This window comes from Bubalus bubalis, chromosome 8 (genome assembly GCF_019923935.1).
Source record: "Bubalus bubalis isolate 160015118507 breed Murrah chromosome 8, NDDB_SH_1, whole genome shotgun sequence".
Classification (NCBI taxonomy): domain Eukaryota; kingdom Metazoa; phylum Chordata; class Mammalia; order Artiodactyla; family Bovidae; genus Bubalus; species Bubalus bubalis.
Window position 1 is genome coordinate 31,427,050 of NC_059164.1, and position 22,453 is coordinate 31,449,502.

Genomic DNA, 22,453 nt, shown 5'->3' on the forward strand with positions numbered 1-22,453 from the left:
ACGTTTCTTGAGATCTTGATACAAGCATTAATTACATACATCATTACATTTATTTTTATAGTTTCTGGGAACTAACATTTTATGAAACGTCATAATACATTTAACATTCCTGTCCGTGAATGTAGGTAGTAGCCAGCAGTCATTGTGACAGTCTCAGATGGCTTTTGTCTATTTCCAAATACCCTCTGGAGAATGGCATCACACTAGCTTAAGAACTGTTGAGTGACAGAAATATTTGAACTTTAATACAACGTTTAAAACTTTTAAATTTAACTTTTAGGTCTTGTATCCAGGCTCTGAACAGCCCTATTTCCTAAACATTTTTAAACACTTCATGAACATATCAGTATTACTCTTCTAATTGATTAAATTTGGTATTTTAATTTTTATAAATAATGTTGTACTAAAGAATCTTAAGTTATTGCTTTTAAAAAAATAATTGTATTTATCTGTTTTTGGCTGTGCTTGGTCTTCACTGATGCGCCACCTTTTCTCTAGTTGTGGCGAGTGGGAGCTAGTTTCTAGTTATGGTGTGCAGGCTTCTCTTGTTGCGGAGCACAGGCTCTAGAGCATGTGGGCTTCAGTAATTGTAGCTCCTGAGCTCTAGAGCTCAGGCTTGGTAGTTATGGCACACAGGCTTAGTTGCTCTGCAGCATGTGGGATCTTCCTGGATCAAGGATCAAATCCATGTCTCCTGCATTGACAGACAGCTTCTTTACCATTGAGTCACCAAGGAAGTCCAACAAATGGCTTTTAATAATGTAGAATTTGGACTGAATCTACAGATAGATTCCACAAAGCTAATTTTAGTCAGTACCTTCAATCTTTAAGAATAACAAAGAAGTAACTTCTTTTCCTTCTTCTCTTTCCATTGATATTTTTCATAAACTGCTGACAGATAAATGGTAGAAGGAAAAAGAACATATGAATAACTGTAATCAAACTTAATCAGAAAGAAACTTCATTGAGTGATTTCCTTTTTAATTTTTCCACAGCAGATAGATCATTTTTAGTTTTACAGAATAAATTTTAAGTATTTATGGTTCTAAAATGATAAATAAAAAAATTAAGTTAAATTCCTATTGTGTTAAAGTCAGAATAAGAATTTAGGTAGTAGATATGTAAGGATTCATTATAAAATTGTTACAACTTTTCTGTATGTTTGAACTTTTTCATAAAAAATGTTTGGAAAAATATGAAGAATTATTACTTTAAGAGATTGTAGAATTGTTCACATAGTTGTTCATGTTTTTTTCTTTTGAAGGTGGTCTGGACAATGTGGAATATTATGATATTAAGTTAAATGAATGGAAGATGGTCTCTCCAATGCCATGGAAGGGAGTAACAGTGAAGTGTGCAGCAGTTGGCTCTATAGTTTATGTCTTGGCTGGTTTTCAAGGTGTGGGTCGACTAGGAAACATCCTTGAATATAATACTGAAACAGACAAATGGGTTGCCAACTCCAAAGTCCGAGCTTTTCCAGTAACAAGTTGTTTAATTTGTGTTGTTGATACTTGCGGAGCAAATGAAGAAACCCTTGAAACATGAAAAACTGAACCTCAAGATTCACTGGAGACTCAAAAATATGGCCACCCGTGCTTTGTTCCAAGAGTGCAGTCACAAAGTTTTAGTTTGGTGTTTTTTTTTTTTTTTCCAAGGAGTTTTCAAGTAAAGTAAGATTCATGTAAAATAGATTTTCTTTTATATGGATTTCCTTCCTTAATTGAAAGACCGTATTTCCGCTGGCCATATAACCAAGAACAAATCTAGCAAGAAACTTGTAAAATTATAAGCACTTGGTGAAAACATGAATTCTTAAATGAATTTCACATTTGTAAGTATGATTATAGCAGAATGGGGGACTGACTCATGATTGAAGCAGTCTCATGTTAGCTCTAGATTCTATTTTCATACATCATAGAAGTGCTATGTAGTTATGTCTGTTTCTCTTCAGTCAAAAACTAAGAAATAGTATGAATTGTAAGTCAAAGATAGTTCTGATGGAGCAGCTTAGTCTCATGTAATTTTGCTTGTCTTCATTTGTTCCATTTAGTGCCAAATGTATGCCATCTTAAAAGCAAGCCAGAGTGAGTCAAAGCATACACTTATATCTCATAAAAACATTTTGGGAGTTAAAATGTAATCAACTCCTCATGAACTATATTCAGTACAATTAAATAATTCCATCTTTTTAACACAAAATGTCAAGCTTAGCACCCATCATTAATTTACATCACTTTTTTAACCCAGGGATTAAAAAAGAATTATACCTCTTCAGTGCTCACTCTGTTAATATTACCTAGCAAAAGAAAGCTACTTATAGCAAATTCTAGGTCACTAGTATATCACTGATAGTTATACACTGTCAATGTTGAATTTGAACTTCTTATAGATTAAAAAGGTACATAATTTCTTTTCCTTAGCATAACATATCAGCAAATTTGACCCAGTTGTCTCTAAAAGTTTTGTAATTGAGTTAAATATTTGTCATATTACTTATATGTGCTCAGTAAATCTTTTACAAACCCAGCTGTTCATTTCTTTCCTAGTAATGTTTTGCCCTTTTACTTTATGAAATGTATGGAATGAGCCATGTAAAGCTGTCACCATCAATGTTTTTAAACCTGATAATATTAAATATTTTTAAACTTCAAGTAGACTGCTAAGTTCATTCTTCACTTAAATGTGTTAGGTAGTTTTTAACTTGTGAAGCAATGTTTCTTTTTAAATTTTTATTCTTTATATGAGGGTTATAATCTTAAGACCTAAAAATGTTTAAATGAAAAGGGAATTATAAAAGATAAAGGTAGATATATTTCCATTTATGTAAGGTTTTATGTACATTACAGTTCTATTAATTTATGTGTCATACAATTCACTTGTTTAAAGTGTACCACTCATTGATCTTAAATATATGTAGAGTTATGCAACCATCACCCTAATTAGGGAACACGTTCTTCACCATAAAAAGAAACCCTATACTTATTAGCAGTTACTCCCCATTTTCCCTGTATTACTTCCTAATGGCTCCTATAACAAGTTACCATAAACTTCATTGCTTAAAACAACAGAAATTTACTCTTTCACAGTTTGGAAGGCCAGAAATCCTAAATCAAGATATTGAAAGGGTTGATTCCTTCTGGAGTTTCTGAGGGAAAAACTTCTCTTGCCTCTCCTGTATTTTCTGGTGGCTGCTGGCAAGCCAGGTATTTGTTGACTTTTAACTGCATCACTCCAGTCATTGCTTCTGTCTTCACATGGCCTCTTCCCTTGTGTGTCTCTGTCTGTCTTCTGGTACTGTTAAAAGTCATTGGATTTAGCTCACCCTCCTCATTGGTGGAGGGCATGGCAACCCACTCCAGTATTCTCTCCTGGAGAATCCCATGGACAGAGGAGCCTGGTGGGCTCGCAAAGAGTCGGACATGACTGAAGCAACTTAGCATGCACGCATGTACCTCTTTATATTTTTTTAAATTAATTTATTTTTTAATTGAAGGATAATTGCTTTACAGAATTTTGTTGTTTTCTGTCAAACCTCAACATGAATCACACACCTCCTTATCTTAACCAATGGCTGTCTCCAAAATAAGGTCTCATTTTAGAGTTTTAGGGAGACAATACTCAACCCAGTTCTATCTCCCAAAGGACGCCATCCCTAGGTAACCATTAATCTTTCTTTTTCTAGATTTTGTTATTCTGAACAATTTTATGTTGGGTTTTGACCTTTGCTCTGTTGGGAAAAATGTGTAATATTTTTGAGGGTAGAATATTGATTTGTCATATCTCAATTTGGTTATATTATGTAGCTAATATTACTTAAATAATGCCCCATATGGAATATACAACTGTTTAAGGTATTTTAAATAGATTACCCATTTATTTAGGTTATATCTGCTGACTAGAACACACTGTGATAAGTATGCAGATAGCTTTGATGTAGGTTATAATGAAGTGTGTGTGTGTTTTTCCTTAGTAATCTTAGTAATTCTAATTATTGTCTGTTTTCTGTCCTGGAAATAGTCTATGATATTGTTGATATCAGGATAATGAGTATAATATGTTGGTAAGTATATTTTCTATTGCTCTCCCACCCAAAATTCCTATCCTATAAAGTGCTCTATTTTCTTTTTAGTAAACATGTTAATATTGTATTTTTTGCAGTGATACTATTTACATGACATAACAATTCAGTTTATACTTTTGAAAAATCACAGTGTGAACATGAAATTTTAATGTCTTGAAAAAAGTTGTTGCTATCAAAAACATTTAGTCATGAAAAGGAGCCATTTTTAAAAACCAACAGTCTGTATTTCTATTGAAATGTCACTCTTACTGACTAGAAAGCTTTTTTACTTTCCAGAGCTTTAGCCTCTTCTGATAACAAAGCTGTAAAATGGGATTCAAGGTCTGGTTTATTCAGTTCTTGTAGGAGATTTCCCTGTCTTCCAACCACCCACTGAATTTGTTAGCACTATCCATGTTTAACCTCCAAGAGCATTTTTCTTTTTATGATTGTCCTTTTCTACAGCATGTTGGTCTTGTTTCAGGTTGTCCTTAGGACATTTTAGTTTGCTTTTGTGTGTGTGTGTCACTCAGTTGTGTCTCTTTGCACACCCATGGACTACAGCCCGCCAGGCTCCTCTGTCCATGGAATTCTCCAGGCAAGAATACTGGAGTGGGTTGCCATGCCCTCCTCCAGATTCAGGGGATCTTCCCCCACCCAGGGATCAAACCCAGGTCTCCTGAATTGCAGGCAGATTCTTTACGATCTGAGCCACCTTAACATTACTTATGCTATTGGTGTGTTTCTCTTTCTTCTCACTTCTTTTTCAATTGCTTTGATCTTTCCTGTTGGAATCTGTCCTCAAATATCTGGTCCTTGACTGTGCATTTATATTTAAAATGAGATGTTAAAAAATTGTGACCTTTCGTGTACAAGTGTGAGCTGAAGTGTCAGAGAACTTCATCATAAGATAAGGAAATGGCTGCCTATTTTTGTTGGAGATTGGTAAAAGATCTCATAGATACTTTTCTGGGATGTCTGATTCTCCAGAAAATAAAACTTCCAAACTCCCACCTTTTGCAAGGGGGAGGGCAAACTAGGAAGAGACTGTCCTCCTGGCTGCAGGATTTCTGAGCTCAGGCAAAGCACCATTCAACAGGCATAGTTTGGTTCCTCTTTGTCAGTACCATAACTTGCCCCTCTATATTTACATCCTGGACTCTGAAGCCTCTCTCCTTACATTTTTGTCAAGAAAAACACCTATCTCCCATCAGGTAGGGGTGAACAGTTCACCCTTTTGCAATACCTGGTGGTTCTTAATTCTTGAGGCCTCTTAATTTTCAGCCTTCTTTGGGGACACCAGTTGTCCACCTTAAAGGAATATGACTCTTCCTCTAAGAAATTTACTATGTACTCTTATATGTACATTCAGTCTTCATAAATTGTGGTTTGAAATTATGGTTTTCTCCTAGTATAATCAAAGACAAAGTTTTTGCTTGTTTTCCCTCTTATTTTGAGATATTTTCAAGCGGAAAGGGAGGCAGAGGTATTTTTATTCTGTCACCTTGAAAATAGACGTTTTCTTCCTATGTCCCCACTCTCTTGATTTCCATCTACTCCTCCCCTATCACTAATGAGTTCTACATTCCTCAGTCCTTGACTCTCATCATCTCACACAGCACTTTATCTTCTCCACCCTCCCCCTCATTTAAAGCTTCAGCCTAACTGGTATTATTTTAGGTCTTTGATGCCAGCAAAGTCCTTATACATGCTGGCATCTGCATGGATGAGAAGTCATTGGCCACAAAGAGAGAATGGTTACCACAAGGGGACTGCTCAAAATAGATATGTTAAGAATAATGGGAGCCAAGTTTCTCACTGTGCAAGAGGAAAAAAAAAAACAGAAGGGAAATAAATTAATTCTGTGATCTTGGATTGAAATTGGAGGTTATCAAAGTGTGAAGTCATACATATAGAAACCGAAATGTGCGTTGATGTAAATGTGTCTGTCTATAGTATATGTTCTCTAGCAATGCCCATGAAAGGATCTGGGAACAAAGATATCACAAAAGCAATGACCAAACTTAAGAGCTCAGATCTTGGCTTCTAAGTACCACCAAAACAGACCCAGATCTCCTTGGAGAGCAGGGAAAGTGTCAGATGACCCTGGAGCATCTTTTAGGCCAGGAAGTGAAGTGCTCAAAGAAGCATGAGATGTTTCAATTGGGAATGATTTGCACATGAAAATAAATGGTAGTAACAAAGAATAACCCAGTGAATAAAATTGGAAACTCTAAGTCTATACTGATAGGAATAAATAAATGAGTGAATTGAAAGTTTGGTGAGGAATGAGGTTTTACATACTTTCAAAGTCTCTCCCTTTTGTTATTAATAACAAGAGGAAAAGAGTAATGTTACAGTGGAGCAGCTTGCCAGATCACACCTGAAGCGGCCAAAGTGAACATTGCAATTAATGGGACAAACTGATGTGCACAACTTGCCAGGTGCATTGTGAGGACCATGGACGCCGAAGATGCATACTCTAAATCTAATTAACAAAACACTTAGGTCTGCACTAAGGAAAGTTTATAAAATAGCTGTAAGTCAAGGTAATGAAAGTCAAGGAGGGACTGAGAAAATATTCCAGAATGAAGAAGCCTGAAGAAATATGAGTAAGGCAATGATAATTTTGAACTGCATCCTTGTCACTTAAAGGACATTATTGGGACATTTTTAAGGCAAAATATGAATAGAATCTAAGGATTAGTAGTATGCAGCAATACTAATGTCTTAATTTTGGTTATTGTGGTTAAGTAGAATGTCCTTGTTTGTAGGAAATAAAATAATTGGGTGGTGGGGCATCAAGTCTATAATAAAGTCTCAAGTGGCTCAGGAAAGCGTTCATGTAACTCTCCCACAGTTTTTTGTTTTGTTTTTTTCCCAAAAGAAATGAAAGGAATTTTAAAAATATATATACTAGATTGCACCAGTTATTCTCAGTGCTCTGTAGATTCCACTGTCTTCAAAATCCAAAGTATATGAGCAAAAACAATGGCTAATCTTTTTATTTTAAACCACCAGGGACAAACCTGTAATCCAACAGATCTATCGACTCACTGCAACCAAGGAGACGGCACACTAGAGGAACTGTAGTGTGTTTCACCACACAATGGAAAAGGTAGTTGTAGGAATAGTAGGAAAGGTGGAGTTCAGGTAAAATCTAAATGAAACAGTTTTGATACTCCCAAAGCATAGCAGAGCAGTGTAATGATGCATCAACACCAGATCTGGAGTGAGAAGTGGATGTAGGGTCATGTTTCTTTGGAAACCACAAAGTTAAGACGATATGAACTGTTGTTTTTTTTCCAGGAATCCCCCTATCCGCAGCTCTGCACCTGGTTAGACAGAAGCTGCTTCTCTGTGTCAGGTGTCTTAGATCCTCTAGGCAACGAGTGGAATGTTTCATTATTACTGATAAAAGTTCACACAGCAACGTTCACGTGGGTTTTTAAAGAACAAAGTTTCTCTGTTTAAGAATGTAGTACTCACCCAAAGATGCCGGTTGTTATGATACTTTTTAGTTGCACTTTGTCCTTAAATCTGTTTCCTGTAAACGTTACTACTGGCTTACATTGTTACCCATCCTGATGAACGGCTGGCCAGGTTTTAATTAAGAAGTTACAAATGAAAATACAACTATGCTTCTCAAATCACAGCTAATACTCCTCCCAGGGCTGAAGTCCTTGGTTTGCCTGACCAACTTTCTTTCCTCGCATTTGAGATCTCAAGTCTACCTCGAACAAGACCCTGCATCAAGCTCTTAAGCGCCTTTCTCCGCAAAACCGTTCAAGCATCCCGCCCTCCCAACGTTGCGCTCAGGGCGTGCCGGGAGGGCCCACTCTTCTCAAATCTTATTGGGTAAAATCCTCGCCTCTCATCACACTATGGGCGGGACAAAGGAGAAAAGGCCTTTACCAGGCGCAAGAAGATGACATCACAGTAGCAGAGCCGGGACCTCCGGTTGCTCTGGGCTCTGCTCGCTGAGGGTGCCAAATGAAGACTGCTCCGTTCGCGACACCGTCGCCATGACCATTTGTCAGTTCTTCCTTCAAGGCCGCTGCCGCTTCGGAGACCGGTGCTGGAACGAACATCCCGGCCCCAGGGGTGCCGGCGGAGGACGGCAACAGCAGCCCTCAGGTAATGTTTTCCTCAGTCCTTCGCAGCTAGCCGAGCAGGGGAAGGCCTGACATGGGGCCGGGCGGGCGAGGATCCGGCGTCCCTCCTGGGGTCGGCCGCTGGGCACAGCGCCGCGGCGTACCAGTCAGGTGACGCGGACGTGCCCGCGCCGTCCCCTCGCCCGCCCCGCCCACTGACGTTTTCGCCCTTTGATTAGGAATTACGGCTGACTTTGTTAAGCGGACGGCAGCTTATTCATGGTTACAGTGAAAAACAACGAATTTTTAAGTCGTAATTACGTATTAAAACTACCTAGTCTTTGCACGGCAGTGGTTCCAGAATTGGCGTAAGTCGACCTAGAAGCCTCCTTGCTGTAACATTGTACTATTCTGGGTACTTGTTTTTCCCGTTGATGCTTTTAATGTAATTTTTTTTCTAAACTTTTTTCTAGGGAGAGTCTAGTAAGTGGGGCCAGAGTCAGGGCTCTTTGGGGAAGTCGAGAACTCCTTTGAAAATCTAATAAAAGCTGCTGCTGCTGCTAAGTCGCTTCAGTCGTGTCCGACTCTGTGCGACCCCATAGACGGCAGCCCACCAGGCTCCCCCGTCCCTAGGATTCTCCAGGCAAGAACACTGGAGTGGGTTGCCATTTCCTTCTCCAGTGCGTGAAAGTGAAAAGTGGAAGTGAAGTCGCCCCGTCATGTCCGACTCTTAGCGACCCCATGGACTGCAGCCTACCAGGCTCCTCCGTCCATGGGATTTTCCAGGCACGAGTACTGGAGTGGGTTGCCATTAGGCTACAGAGCCGTAAACCTCATATAAATGCACATGCTTATAAAATTGGAGGTAAAATCGGGAGAGTGGGCTGCTCAATTAAGAACTCTGGGTTCTGAGGTAAAGGTATGCAGGACTATGGTGACCTGCCTTCTGGGCCTAAGTCATTGTCGAAATTGGAATATTTCACTAAATCAATTGTGGATGATGCAACTGTCTTCGAGGAGAGGAGGGATCCGATGTGAATCTATAGTACAATGCAAGGTTTTAGAGGTCAGATGAATAGTTAGACTTTCTTAGAACTGAGACTTAGTTCTTAAAAAGTACCACAGGATGCTGACCACCTCTCCCTTCTCTTTCCTCCTGTACTGCTATTCATCTGATGTTTAAACCTTTTGTTGCATTGTGGTTTCACTTTTATAGCTCTTCTAGATGACGGTCTTTTTGAATTACCCACAATTAGTCTAGTGAAATACTCCAAACCAAAAATTAGGACTCGGGATCAGACAAATGTGAGTATTTCCAGGAACAACAAAATGTAATATTTAACATTCTGTGGAGACTTACTCTAAATATAGTACAGAATAAATGTTGAATGGATAGATTTATGGATTTTAAAAGTGTAAATAAAACTAGTTAAATAAACAGTGTATCTAATGCCCAGAAATAAATAAATGCTTGCAGAATCAATAAGTATGAAGGCCAAAAGCTATATCCAAATGATGGAATGAATTTCTTCAGTTGTGAAGGAAAAAAGATCAAACTCTAGAAAAATACAATATTATTAACCCTTATTTGCAGGATCTGGTCTAGCAATGTTCCCCCTTTCCTCTTTGGTTTTGTTAAGTAGTTTTAGAATTGGGAGATGAATTTTTTAAAGTAGTGTATCTCCCATCACTCCAGTTTTATTGTACATATTTAATAGCATATCTCCTAATTCAGTTAGAAACATGGTGAATTATCTTGGCCCCAACTGAGACGTGATGAATAAATGATATAGTTGAAGTGATAAGATTTTTTTTTAAATATAGAGACAGAAAGGAGAAAGTCCTGTTGGCTCATTTTGATAGTTATAAGAATACTAAAAATATGCTTATAATAGAGGAAGTCAATGCACTTTATTCATATGTAAACTACTGCTACAATTCTTATATGGAAAATAGGAGGATAGGTTTTCTTTCTCAGAATACTGAGTCAAATAGATTTACCCATCTATCAAGGACAGAAGGTAGAATCTAATCTTTTCAATAAACTTCTTAATACATTGGTCTTTTTTCAGATTTTACTACTATATAGGGCCCAGTTGGGGAGCAAAGAATGATACAGATACAGCTTTTTATCATGAAGGAGCTTATGATATAGGTTACATGCCTTCTGTCCACTCCATTATCAAACAGTTGTTTATTTAATAAACATAGCATAATTTTTCTGTGGATTTACAGTCGTCTCAGTCTTGTTAAACTAGATCATTGTGTGATTTGTTGCTACTGTGTGTGTGTGTTTGTGCGCTCAGTTGCTCAGTCGACTCTTTTGCGACCCCACGGGCTGTAGTCCTCCAGGGTCCTCTGTCCATGGGATTTCCCAAGCAAGAATACTGGAGTAGGTTGCCATTTCCTTCTCCAGGGCATCTTCCCGACCCAGGGATCAAACCTGCATCTCCTGCACTGCAGGCAGATTCTTTACTACCAGACAAGCCCCTTTGTTGATATTACACTTAATTCTATAAATTGAAAATGAAAAGTTTTGTAATTTAAAATGAGTGGGCATGTAGTGCCTGTCGAATCTTTACATAATATCTGCATATAATAAGAAAAAATATAATGAAATTTTTAGAGATTGAAAACATGAGTTGCTAGTAAAATTGTTTATTTTGTTGTTTATTTCAGGTAGTAACAGAAGAGGATGGAATACCACCAGTCAGAGATATTCCAGTGTTATCCAGCCATCCAGTTTCTCCAAGCCTACACCATGGGGGGGCAGCAGAGATCAAGAAAAGCCATCTTTTGCTGCTTTTGATTCTGGAGAGTCTGCTAGCAAGAACAGGGGATTTGGCTTATCTCAGAACCCATTTGCTTCACCTGGCTCTGATGACCAGAAAGATGATAAGAAGCTTCTGTAAGTGAAAGCCTTCAGAAAAATTACCACCCATTTGCTTATTTTTTTCCAAAAGCACCTATAATATTTCCTTAAAAAAGAAGTGATCCTATTACTTTATTAAATTGTTATAAAATCAAAATAAGCAAAAGAAAAAGCATCCATGATCAGAGGTAATCTCTGTTTTGCAGGTGTCATGCTAGACTTTATTTCAACTTAAAATGTGATTCTTCTATATCAGTGCAATGTCTTCTTGGGGATAATTACTCTTTTTCCACTTTTCTATAGATGATACTGTACTGTGAATATCTTTCTAAGGTAATCCTGCTTATGTTAAATTATGAGTTCTTTACAAAGTATGAGGTGATTTAAAGCAGTTTTTTATTTTTGAGGTCACTTACAGCATCTTGTATTTTTCTTTCTATAATAAAACTTTTACTTCAGTTACTTCATGCAAACATTTGACTTCATTGTTGTGGAGTACATTTCTTATCATTTATTGAGAACATTTGTAGTTCTCAAAATTCTACATTTGTAGAATTTATGACTGGTGCTGAAACAGTGCCTGGCTGTATATAAGTAAGTGTTCCCTCAGCTCCCAGCAACTAGGACAGTGCTTAAATATATTTATTAGTCTTTTATATCCCATAATTAAATTAGAACTAGTTGTAAATGTTTTGAGCCATGTATCATATACAATTGAATAAGTAAAATAAGACAAATGAAACACTCCTTCCTATATTTGATGTTATTGTAAAAATCTGAAATTTTAGTATTATTTTTTTATCAACTACCATTCTTACTTCATTAATTGTGCCATCCTGGGTAAGAGGGAAATATTTAATTTAGAGCTGAATATATCCATGACTCTGCTAACAAATTAACCATGGACATAAGTCTGTTCCGTTTTTGCAAAATGTGAGAATTAGACAAAATGATCTCTGAAGTCCTACCTACTTAAATATTTTATGGTTCTTTATTACTTACTGGTTCGTTCTTTCTCAGTTAAATGATCATTGATGTTAATTATAATAAACAGAAAATTAAAGGTAATATTGTGTATTTTAAAATGTTAAGTTAGTATTGTGTATTTTATATTTCAGTTCTTTAAGATGTATATAGTACTATAGTGAGTTCTCAATAAATACATTGGTTAATGGTTCAGTGTACTGGAAAACCAAAATTATAAATGTCTTTGATATTATAATATTTATAATCATGAAGTGCAGCTCATATTTTTGCAAACTTCTGCTTTGAAGGACACTTCAGAAAATATAGTGGAAAATCTAAAATTATATATTTTCTATAACAATCACTGAAAATTATCAACGATAAATTTTACCAAGCAGAAGAAAAAGATCTTTTGCCATTTTTATTTTTTTAGGGAAGGAATTGTTAAAGATATGGAGGTTTGGGAATCATCAGGGCAGTGGATGTTTTCTTCTTATTCACCGGTGAAAAAGAAACCAAATATTTCAGGTAACTAGAAATTATGTGTTTTTAAAATGTGTTTTACCGCTATTATTTTCTAAAACCAAGACCAGATCAAAAAAAGAAATTAACGAAAAATTTAGCTACAGTTAGGGGAGTTTGTACATTGTTTAAAATACCTGAATATTCTACCAGAACTTTGTAATTCAGAGATTGAGGTTGGAAGATATAGTTCAAGCTATATTGATCCCTTGAGAAAACCAGTAAAATGAGGACTTGCCACTTGCCACATTTCTAATTCTGTAAGCCTAAGAAGAGGCTCTACTTCCTTGATTCCCCGTAGATACTACTTCGGAACCTTTAGCTGCCTGCAGAGAATAGAAGAGTCATATTATACCTGCCATTGGGCTTTGACTCTGTTCTCTTTCTTTCCTGTTTTTTTCTAAGGATAGTTATTTTTAATAAAGCATGTTGATACCTCTTCTGGAGGTAATGTTTGAAGTTAGGGAGCCTTAGAATGCTCCTTTTTCCCCCACTTTCTTTAGTCCATAGCTCATTTGGGGCTGAAAGCTAGACCACCACAGTTTCCTAAGCCTGCTCTGAGTGGTCCTAGGCCCTGTGAAGTTGAACAGGAAGTCATTGGAAAATGAGGGCCCTTTCAGTCTCTCAGAACTCTGGAATTTCTCTCTCTGCTCTACCTGCTCATTTTCTGTGAGCATTTGTGTCACACCACTCCTTAGTCATTTATTTACTAATCATTCAACAAATACTTATTGAATTTCTTTTTTGCCAGGCCTCATTCTAGGTGGTAGGGGTATAGCAGTGAGTAAGATAGCTAAGATCCATCCCTCATGAAATTTATGTTCTTGAGGGATGGAGGCAATAAGCAATACAAATAAATAATTTTAAATAATGATTTTTCTGTAAAAGTAATAAGTGTTAAGCCTTTTTTAAAAAGTTCAGAATTGGACATGATGCCTAATGTCCTAAAGCGGTGGTTCTCAGTGTAAAATATAGATCCCTCAGCAGCATTGTTAGATAAAATATAGGACATCCAGTCAAATTTAAATTTCAGATAAGTAATGACATTTTTAGTATATGGATATCCCATGTACTATTTGGGACATACTTACACTTTTTTGTTTTTTGGCTTTGGCCTTACAATATGGCTTGTGGGGTGTTAACATTCCCTGACCAGGATTTTAACCCAGGCCCATGGCAGTGAAAGCGTGAAGTCTTAACCCTGGACTGCTAGGATATACTACCTTTTGAAGTATTTGTTTGTCAGAAATTCCAATTTAATTGGGCATCCTTTTTTTTTTTTTTTTTGCTAAATCTGGCAGCCCTATTCCTGAGATCCTTTTTAGGAGCTATACAAATTTAGAAATATTTTCCTAATAATACTAAGACATTAATTGCCATTTTCACTGTGTTGACATTTGTACTGTTGGTGTAAAGCTGTTGATGAGGTACAGGCAACAAACTACTAGTAGATTATAGTAGTCAATAAAAAAAATTTTTAATGACATCTTCACTTAAGAATGTCCCTGATGAAGAGGTAAAAGTTATTAATTTTATAAGCATACACCTTTTAAGTATTCTGTGTGCAAATGGGGAGCACACATAAAGTAATGTTAACAAATACAAATTTTTTTTCTATTGTAAGATGACATGTGCTAACATTTGGAAATTCTGGATAACTCAGTGAACCAATATTTTCCAAATGACCAGTGTGTGAAGTTACATGGTTGAAAAATTCATTCTAAGTGAAGTGATGTGAAAGGCGCTCAGTTGTGTCCGACTCTTTGCGACCCCATGGACTATACAGTCCATGGAATTATCCAGGCCAGAATACTGGAGTGGGTAAACTAGTTAATAGTTTGGTTCATTAATATGATATCATTAATATGATTTGAGTCCACATTATAGTTAACCTTTAAGAAACTATTGCCTGTCAAGTTTTGGTATTGTACCAAAGAAGAATATCCACAATTATCTGAAAAGACCATTAAAGTCATCCTTTCCCAGCTACATATCTGTGTGAGAAGTTTTTCTTTATATACTTGAACCAGGCAATGTACTGAAACAGATTGAAGCAGATTAAATAGCAGAAGCAGATATTATAATACAGCAGTCTTCCATTAAGCCATACATTAAAGAGATTTGCAAACATAAAACAATGCCACTTATATCACTAAATTTTTATTTTTTGTTTTGGAAAATAGTTTTTTTATTTATGTTGACACATTGATTTCTTATTTTTAAATGAATTAATATTTTCTACATTTTTCAGTTTTCATTTCAAATATGGTGAATATTAACTTATGTAACCTATGTAAGCAAAAGGTCTGGAATCCTTAATTATTTTTAAGAATGTAAAAGGGTCCTGAAGTCAGAAAGTAGGAGAATCACTGTCTGTAGGCATCCTTTATAATAAATTAATTTTTCCTTTGCCACTAGAATGATACTGTATTTATACTTACCTTTGAAAGAATTGAGAAAATAGTCACCCAGATCATTTTCTGTCTTTGTGGTTCACCATGAGTGACTGATGGAAGGAAGAGAAAGTAACCAGAGGAACAGTGTTTCTTTACTTAGAGTGGTTATCTCTTTTTAGGAAGCAGTATTGAAACTGAGTCCTGAATCGAGATGTCTCTTCTGGGAAGATTTGGGGGGCAATGTGCAGAGCCCCTTGTGCAAACAGGATTGGCATACTTGTAGATTAGTGAGGCCTGAATAGCTGGAGGAGAGTAAACAAGAGAAAGAGTAATACAACATTAGGCCAGAGAGAGGCAGCCAGGGGCCAGATCATGTTGGGCCTAATTGCACTAGGAAGCCACAGAGAGTTTTGAGCAGGAGGAGGGATGTGATCTGATTAGAAAGAGCTCACTTAGACTGTTAAGTGAAAAGAAATGGTTTGCTGGGAACAGGGGTTGGGGGCACAAAATAGAGGAAGGGAAATGAGTTAGGAGACAGCTGCTGTTGACTGAGAGTTACTTGCAGTGGAGACAGAATGGGTCAAATCCATGTTCAGTTTTGGAGCTAGAACTGGCAGGAGGCTTATAGGCAACAAGAGAAATACAAGGTGATTCTTGGTTTTGTGGCCTGAGTAGTTTGTAAAGATGGTAAAGATAAATTGTTACAGAGCATCGAGGGATCTGATTTGAATGTTTAGGTTTTTTTATTCGAAGGTAGGAGTCTTTGGAGTTAGTGGTATCTGGTTACCAGTAAGTCTCTGTAGAAAAAAATCATGAACATTTTTCTTTCTTCTTTTTTTTTTCCCCTCAAAAAGTTTTCCTATTATGAAAGTTATTATCTGTTGCCATAGAAAATTTGAAAAATACAGAAATATGTAAATAAAATAAAGATCAACTGATCTCAGAGATAACAGCTGTAACATTTTAGTTTATTTCTTTCAAAACATGTACACACTTATTTCTTATTATATATATAATTAGCAGTCATAATCTAGTGTTGCAGAAGCCTTGTTGTTTTCAGTGTCTCTATTACTAGAAATACTAGAATGAACATTTTTTTATGTAACACCCTTTGTTTACATGTTCAATCATTTCCTGAGGTCAGATTCTAGAAATTCTGTTAGAATCAAAAGGTATGAGCATTTGTAAGGCCTTTGACATTTATTGACAATTTTCCTCCCAGAAAAGTTTTACCATGATTTCCATAATGGCAACTTAGAAGAATGTCCATTTCACCACATCCTTAATAATGATCGTCCATTTTTAATTTTTGCCAATCTGATAAATAAAACATTGTGTCTATTTTAAGTTGTATTTTTATTTAAAAAAATTTTTTTATCTACTTATTTTTGCCTGTGTTGGGTCTTCATTACTGCACAGGGGCTTTCTCTAATGCAGTGAGTGGGAGTTATCCTCTGGTTGCGGTGCATGGGCTTCTCATTGCAGTGGCTTCTCTTGTTGAAGAGCACATGTCCTGGAACATGCAGGCTTCAGTAGTTGTGGCATGGAGGCTCAGTGGTTGTGGCGTGGAGGCTCAGTGGTTGTGGCGTGGAGGCTCAGTGGTTGTGGCGTGGAGGCTCAGTGGTTGTGGCGTGGAGGCTCAGTGATTGCAGCTCGAGGGTTCTACATCTTGGACTCAGTTGTTGTGGCACATCAGTTTAGTTGCCCTGTGGCATGTGGAATCTTCCCTGACCACTAGGGAAGTCCTAAGTTGTAATTTTAAATTGAACTTTTCAATTTCATTTGTATACTGGCTATTTGAGTTGTTTTGTGAATTGCTTGTTCATTATCTTTGCCCATGTTAGCTTATTTTTCTTACTGATTTGTAAGAGCTAATTATACATTCTCATTAACTCTTCTGTCATATATGTTGCAGTTATGGTATTCCCACTTTACTGTTTGCCTTTTAATTTTGCTTGTTACAGTTTTTGACATACAGAATTTTTTTTATAAGTTCAAATGTATGTGGAATCAACTCTCTTTTTCTTTTCTGTATTATTCCTTACACTCCGTTTATCTTTAGAAAATTTTGCCCCTTCAAATATTAATAATGAACTATATTTTATTCTAATTTTATACTTTATTAAGTAGAGTCTAGTTTTTTAATTCTTTCCTTAATGATTATGAAATTTTTCTAATGATCAAGATTAGCATATTTTCCTATCTAGCACCTCTCATTTTACTATACTATCAAAAGTATTGGTATTTAAAGATTCCAATTGATTCCTCACTTCAGGTTTTACAGACATTTCACCAGAGGAGTTGAGACTTGAATACCATAACTTCTTAACCAGCAATAACTTACAGAGTTATGTAAGTTTGTTTCCTATTCATCTAACTAACAGATTAGCTGTTAATTATTGTCTTCTCTATAGTGGCTCACTTGTGTGTTGGCAAAGTGGATGAGATCTATATATTTTTTTTTTTTTTTTCAGAAAACTATATTCTAAATTATTTTCTTTACAATTGGTTGGTTATCTAAAGTGATGAGAGTATACTTTGACTATAGTAACTACCAATGCTTTTATTTTTATTACCAATTATTCAGCAATCAGTCCCAGAAATCATACCCTTTCATCATTTGACAGACATTTATGGTGCATCTTGTACATGCAGACACCTTGGTGAATGCTAGAAAAACAAATGCAGTGTTGGGTGCAGATTAGCCTTCTCATGTATCAAGTATCAAAAAATTGAAAAACTGGGTGAGAATAAGTTTAGTGCTTAAAGGAAATGACATAAACTCTGTATTTTCTGTTGTCTACTGTCAGTATCATATCAACCAGTACACATGTTTGTCTCCCATCCAAATATAACTATTAATAACTCTGTGCTGCCAGGTACTTGGGATCTTAACTAGGTTATACAAGGAGCTGGAGAATAGGGAAAGGGAAAGGGGTCTACAGCAGGAGTGTCTGTGGCAAGTAGGGGTAGGTCAATGAAAATTTTACAAGTTATGGGCCATAAAAATGTTTTATAATTTTATTGTGACTTTGGAAATAAAGACATGAAGTTGTTGAAGAGCTTACCTTAAACACTCAATACTGACATGTTATTTTTCTGTCATCTTTCTTCAGCTAAATTCTGTCCAGCAGTTGATAAATCAGTGGAGGAACAGGGTGAATGAACTGAAAAGTCTAAATACATCAACTGCAATAGCTTTGGTGAGTATTGGAGAATCTTCTACAAGGAAGTATCTTATCTGTTGCCTTTTTGAAGAATTTCATTTTGGATTTGTGAAACAAAGCTAAAGAATTATGATACACATTCTCAAGAACCATAATATATCATTTAGAGTCAAGGTTCTGGAATTCCTTTCTCTCTGTTCCTTAGTCAGAAAAGCACAGATAATTATGCTTTTCTTAAACTATTCTTAGGATTAGGTTCTTAATTTTGGTAGTACTAGTTTTGAAAATTGGGAAATATTATATAATATAAATTCAAGTATTACAGGTTTCAGCATTTAAAAAGAAATTGCTTTGAAAAATTATATGAATGCATATTTATTTATTTATTTTTTTATTTATTGACTGCATTGGGTCTTAGTTTTGGTACATGATATCTCCATTTCAGCACGTAGGCTCTCTGGTTGAGGCATGTAGGCTTAGTTGCCTCGTGGTATGTGGGATCTTAGTTCCCCAACCAAGGATCGAACCTGCATCCTCTGCATTGGAAAGCAGATTCTTAACCACTGGACCACCAGGGAAGTCACATGTAGACTAATACACACTTTGGTGACTGGAGGACACTTACCGTATGTTCCTATCTTATACAGAAATGCTGTTAGGAGGTATATACGCACTTGTCCCCAAAGATACATGATACTACTGCAGCATATTCATTATCTCTGTTGATAAAGTTTATTTTTCTGCCCCCAAAAAGTGTTCTTAAGAGCATTATTTTTAAATAAAATATTTACATTTAGAATTTAATATTTCCAGTTTCCTAGGTGATTTTTCTTTGTACTTTCTGAAAAAAGCTGAGAGTAGTAGCTGCCTGAACTTAGTGAATGACTGAAAGTCCTAATACCCTACTCCTTAAATATCTGCTTCTAAATGACTAGAGTCTTGTGCAAGCTAGTTTCTTCTGCCTTTCAGTTGTTGTCATGCCATTTGAATTCAGCAGGACTTCGGAGAAGGCAATGGCACCCCACTCCAGCACTCTTGCCTGGAAAATCCCATGGACGGAGGAGCCTGGTAGGCTGCAGTCCATGGGGTCGCAAAGAGTCGGACACAACTGAGCGACTTCACTTTCACTTTTCACTTTTCATACATTGGAGGAGGAAATGGCAACCCACTCCAGTGTTCTTGCCTGGAGAATCCCAGGGACGGGGGAGCCTGGTGGGCTGCCGTCTATGAGGTCGCACAGAGTCAGACACAACTGAAGTGACTTAGCAGCAGCAGGACTTCTTGGAAGTATTTTTTCTCTAGATGAGAGGTGGCCCACTATCACCAATGCTAATGTGTAAGAGGTAACTGAGTTCAGAGAACTACGGAGCTTCCTTCAAGATTGGAAGTTCTGTGTTCTTTGACAGCTTCCAGCGGGCCCTTCTGTAATTGAGAATCTTGGATAGCCTACCTACAACTGGCTTACCATGCATCAATTCTTTATGTCCAATTATTCTTTTAATCCATTATATGGATATAATATGATTTGTTTATTCACATTCCTTATATGATAATTTGCTTATCACACAAGCTGAGAGAGAGAAGCTAGCCCCCCCCCAAAAAAAAAACAAAAACTGTATACTATATGATTCTATTTATATGAAACTCTAGAAAAGACAAACCTCATTTCTAGTAATAAAAAGTGGATGAGTGGTTCCCTGGGACCAGAGGTTGGAAGAGGGTTGCCTGGAAATGGACACACGAGAACTTTTATGGGTGATGGAAATATTCTAAATCTTGATTGTAGTGATGGTTATAAATTTATGAAAGCCCATTGAAAAATAAATTTCTCAATGGATGCATCTTATTTTATGTAAACTATACCTCAATAAAGTTGAATTTTAAAAAATGCTGGGGACTTCCCTGGTGGTCCAGTGGCCAAGACTGCATTCCCAATGCAGGCCGCTGGGGTTCTATACCTGGTTGAGGAGCTAGATCCCACATGCCATAACTAAAGGATCCTGAGTGCCACAACTGAGACCCAGTGCAGCCAAATAAATAACTATTTTTTAAAAACAATGCCAATAGGGTTTTCAAATGAGAGAAATAATATATGCTTGTATTAATGAGGAAGGACTTATTAGTGGTCAGGATTAAGTGAAAAGTTCATTGAAAAGGAGATTAAGATTTCAGTAAGCAGAGATGAAAGATATTTCTACAGCAGAAAATAGCAAGAACATAAAATATTTTAAGGGAATAGGGAATGTTTAGTAGAGTTTACTGGTAAGCTTTTAATAATGTAATTGTGAATTAACTTCAAGTCAAGCATTTGAGTAAGTCAACTGGGGTAGCCTCTAACGGTCCCTTACCTAATATCTAGGTTTCTTGGTTAATGCAGATCAACCTGTAGACACTGAAATCTAGAATTAAAAAGTATTTTTCTGATTTTAATATGTGTTCATTGAAGAAATTTAGAAAATGTTTTAAGAACATAAATAAAATTAAAAACACAATTCATCAGCCAGACCATCACTCTGAACTCCTTGAGAAGGGCCCATTTTTTCTATGCATATTCACTTGTGGGCATTTTTCTATGTTAAGCAATTGAAGACATTTTAAAGTGCACGTTTGAAAATTAAATTTGGCTAAAAGTGTACAGAAAAAGTACTTGAGTTATTCACTTGCCTACCTCTTTTTTAATAGCTGTCCGATTTACAGGATGGAGTGAATCAAGCAACACCTTCATTTGGATTTGGCAATAGGCAAACAGTAACATTTGGGTCACCAGGTAAGTGAAAAGTCATGCAAGACTTGATTGATTTAGAAAAATGGGATTTTATGGGTTTCAAATACAAAGCCTGAAGGTGTCTCTAGTGCCATATTAAGTCACCCTTGCAAATTCTACCACCTTCCATAATAGAGCTTCAAAGAATTTGGCTCATCTAGCATTGTGAAATGGTGTTCAGAATGGGCATGTTCTTTGAAAGACCCTATGGCTCAGGTTTTAGACGTGTATTTTAGGAATGGTATTTCTAGAGTTTCATAGGACTACATAGCTACGGTAACAGCACCTATGAGGACTTTCTTGTTCCTGTACATAACAGCGTAGTTTTGTCTTCAAGTGACAGCTCCAACGAGAGTAGAGGACAAGCTGAAGTGAAGGTCCACTCCCTAATCCCTGAGATTTCTCAAGAGCTGCCTTCTTAAGTGAAGGTAAATTAGAGTGCAGATGAGATCAGTGTAGCAGAAAGGCCAACAGGGTTTAGAGAGTTTGTCCTAACTTCTCATTTTCACTTTTCTTCCTTCCAATAAGTTTCTCATCATCTAAACATGGCAGAAATAAGAAAAAGAAAAGGTGGGGGCAAGGTAGTAATATAGCTACATTTTTTGACTAATCGTTTCTTTTTTCTTTTTCTGGTTTTTGTAGGTTTTCCAGTGAATAACAGCAGCAGCAACAGTGCTCAGAATTTTAGTTTTAAACCAAGCTCTGGATTTGCTACAGCCCCTTCTGGAAGCCCTCCTGTATTTGGGAATACTCCAGCGTTTGGAGCTGTACCCACTGCCAGTTCTGCCATTGCTGCTGCTACTCTGACTTTTGGCCTAAGGAAACCCGAAATCACATCTGCTGCTTCATTTTCATTTAAAACCCCTGCAGCTTCTGGTTTTGGATCATCTGGATTTTCAGGATTTTCACCTTCTATGGCAGCAAGCCCTGTTGGATCTCCAGTGGCCCCAGCCTTTGGAAGTGGCAGTTCTGTAGCTGGTTTTGGTAGTCCAGGCTCACAACCTCACACTGCTTTCTCTAAGTCATCCAGTGACACCTTTGGAAACAGCAGCGTACCTACTTCTCTCTCATTCTCACTTGGCAGCACCACAATAGATAATGCATTATTCACACCCAAGGATCAACTAACAGCAGAAGAACTGGAACAGTTTCAATCCAAGAAATTTGCTCTGGGAAAAATTCCATTAAAGCCACCACCTGTGGAACTTCTGAATATTTAAAAGGGCAATTTTAAATACAGGAAAAAAAACGGCTTTTAAAATTGTTTTGAGTGGTTCATATGAAAGAGGAAGTATATATATATATATACACACACACATACACATGTATATGCATATATATTGCATATATATTTATAAGAAGTATAAATTTTCAATAACATTAGGAGTTCTTAAATTTAACATTTTTCCTTGAGTCTAGCTATTTAAGTAAAACAACAAAAAATAGCAGCAGATTTTTTTCTCTTTTTTACTGTAATGATGAATGGAACTGAAAAAACTTAGGGTGCACTAAATAAAGTACTTTTCTCATTCTGTATCACTTTATACTGTCTTACCATTTAAAGTTTTACCTTTAAACTTTTTTTTTTAAGGAAAGAGATAATTTCTAG

The 22,453-nt window shown here is 36.6% G+C and overlaps 2 protein-coding genes across 10 annotated transcripts in view; both read left to right on the forward strand.

Annotated features, from left to right (window-relative positions):
* KLHL7 (kelch like family member 7) overlaps nucleotides 1-2,654 on the forward strand; it is a 56,851-nt gene extending 54,197 nt beyond the window's left edge. For all 6 annotated transcript variants that reach the window (XM_006043370.4, XM_006043371.4, XM_025290970.3 and 3 more), the window contains one exon: nucleotides 1,265-2,654. In XM_006043370.4, the coding sequence (XP_006043432.1) occupies nucleotides 1,265-1,548 (284 nt within the window). In that variant the 3' untranslated portion in view covers nucleotides 1,549-2,654. The remainder of the gene's footprint in view (nucleotides 1-1,264) is intronic.
* Nucleotides 2,655-7,941: 5,287 nt separating this feature from the next.
* On the forward strand, nucleotides 7,942-22,378 carry NUP42 (nucleoporin 42). Of its 4 annotated transcripts, XM_044946538.2 has the most exons (8): nucleotides 8,374-8,525; nucleotides 9,374-9,462; nucleotides 10,837-11,065; nucleotides 12,429-12,523; nucleotides 17,189-17,265; nucleotides 18,030-18,116; nucleotides 20,763-20,847; nucleotides 21,487-22,378. In XM_044946538.2, the coding sequence occupies exons 4-8, from the start codon at nucleotides 12,448-12,450 to the stop codon at nucleotides 22,062-22,064; spliced, it is 903 nt and encodes a 300-aa protein (XP_044802473.2). In that variant the 5' UTR covers nucleotides 8,374-8,525; nucleotides 9,374-9,462; nucleotides 10,837-11,065; nucleotides 12,429-12,447; the 3' UTR covers nucleotides 22,065-22,378. The 4 variants fall into 4 exon arrangements, with proteins under 4 accessions (XP_006043430.3, XP_006043431.3, XP_044802473.2 ...); XM_006043368.4 differs by lacking the exons at nucleotides 8,374-8,525; nucleotides 9,374-9,462 and adding an exon at nucleotides 7,942-8,200; XM_006043369.4 differs by lacking the exons at nucleotides 8,374-8,525; nucleotides 9,374-9,462 and adding an exon at nucleotides 7,942-8,200 and having other exon boundaries at nucleotides 20,778-20,847.
* The last annotated feature ends 75 nt before the right edge of the window (nucleotides 22,379-22,453 follow it).

Coding starts and splice junctions, on each gene's coding strand:
- NUP42 (XM_006043368.4), top strand. CDS start 8,089: ATGACCATTTGTCAGTTCTTCCTTCAAGGCCGCTGCCGCTTCGGAGAC. Junction 11,066..12,428: donor AAAGATGATAAGAAGCTTCT/GTAAGTGAAAGC, acceptor TTATTTTTTTAG/GGAAGGAATTGTTAAAGATA. Junction 12,524..17,188: donor AAAGAAACCAAATATTTCAG/GTAACTAGAAAT, acceptor TCCTCACTTCAG/GTTTTACAGACATTTCACCA.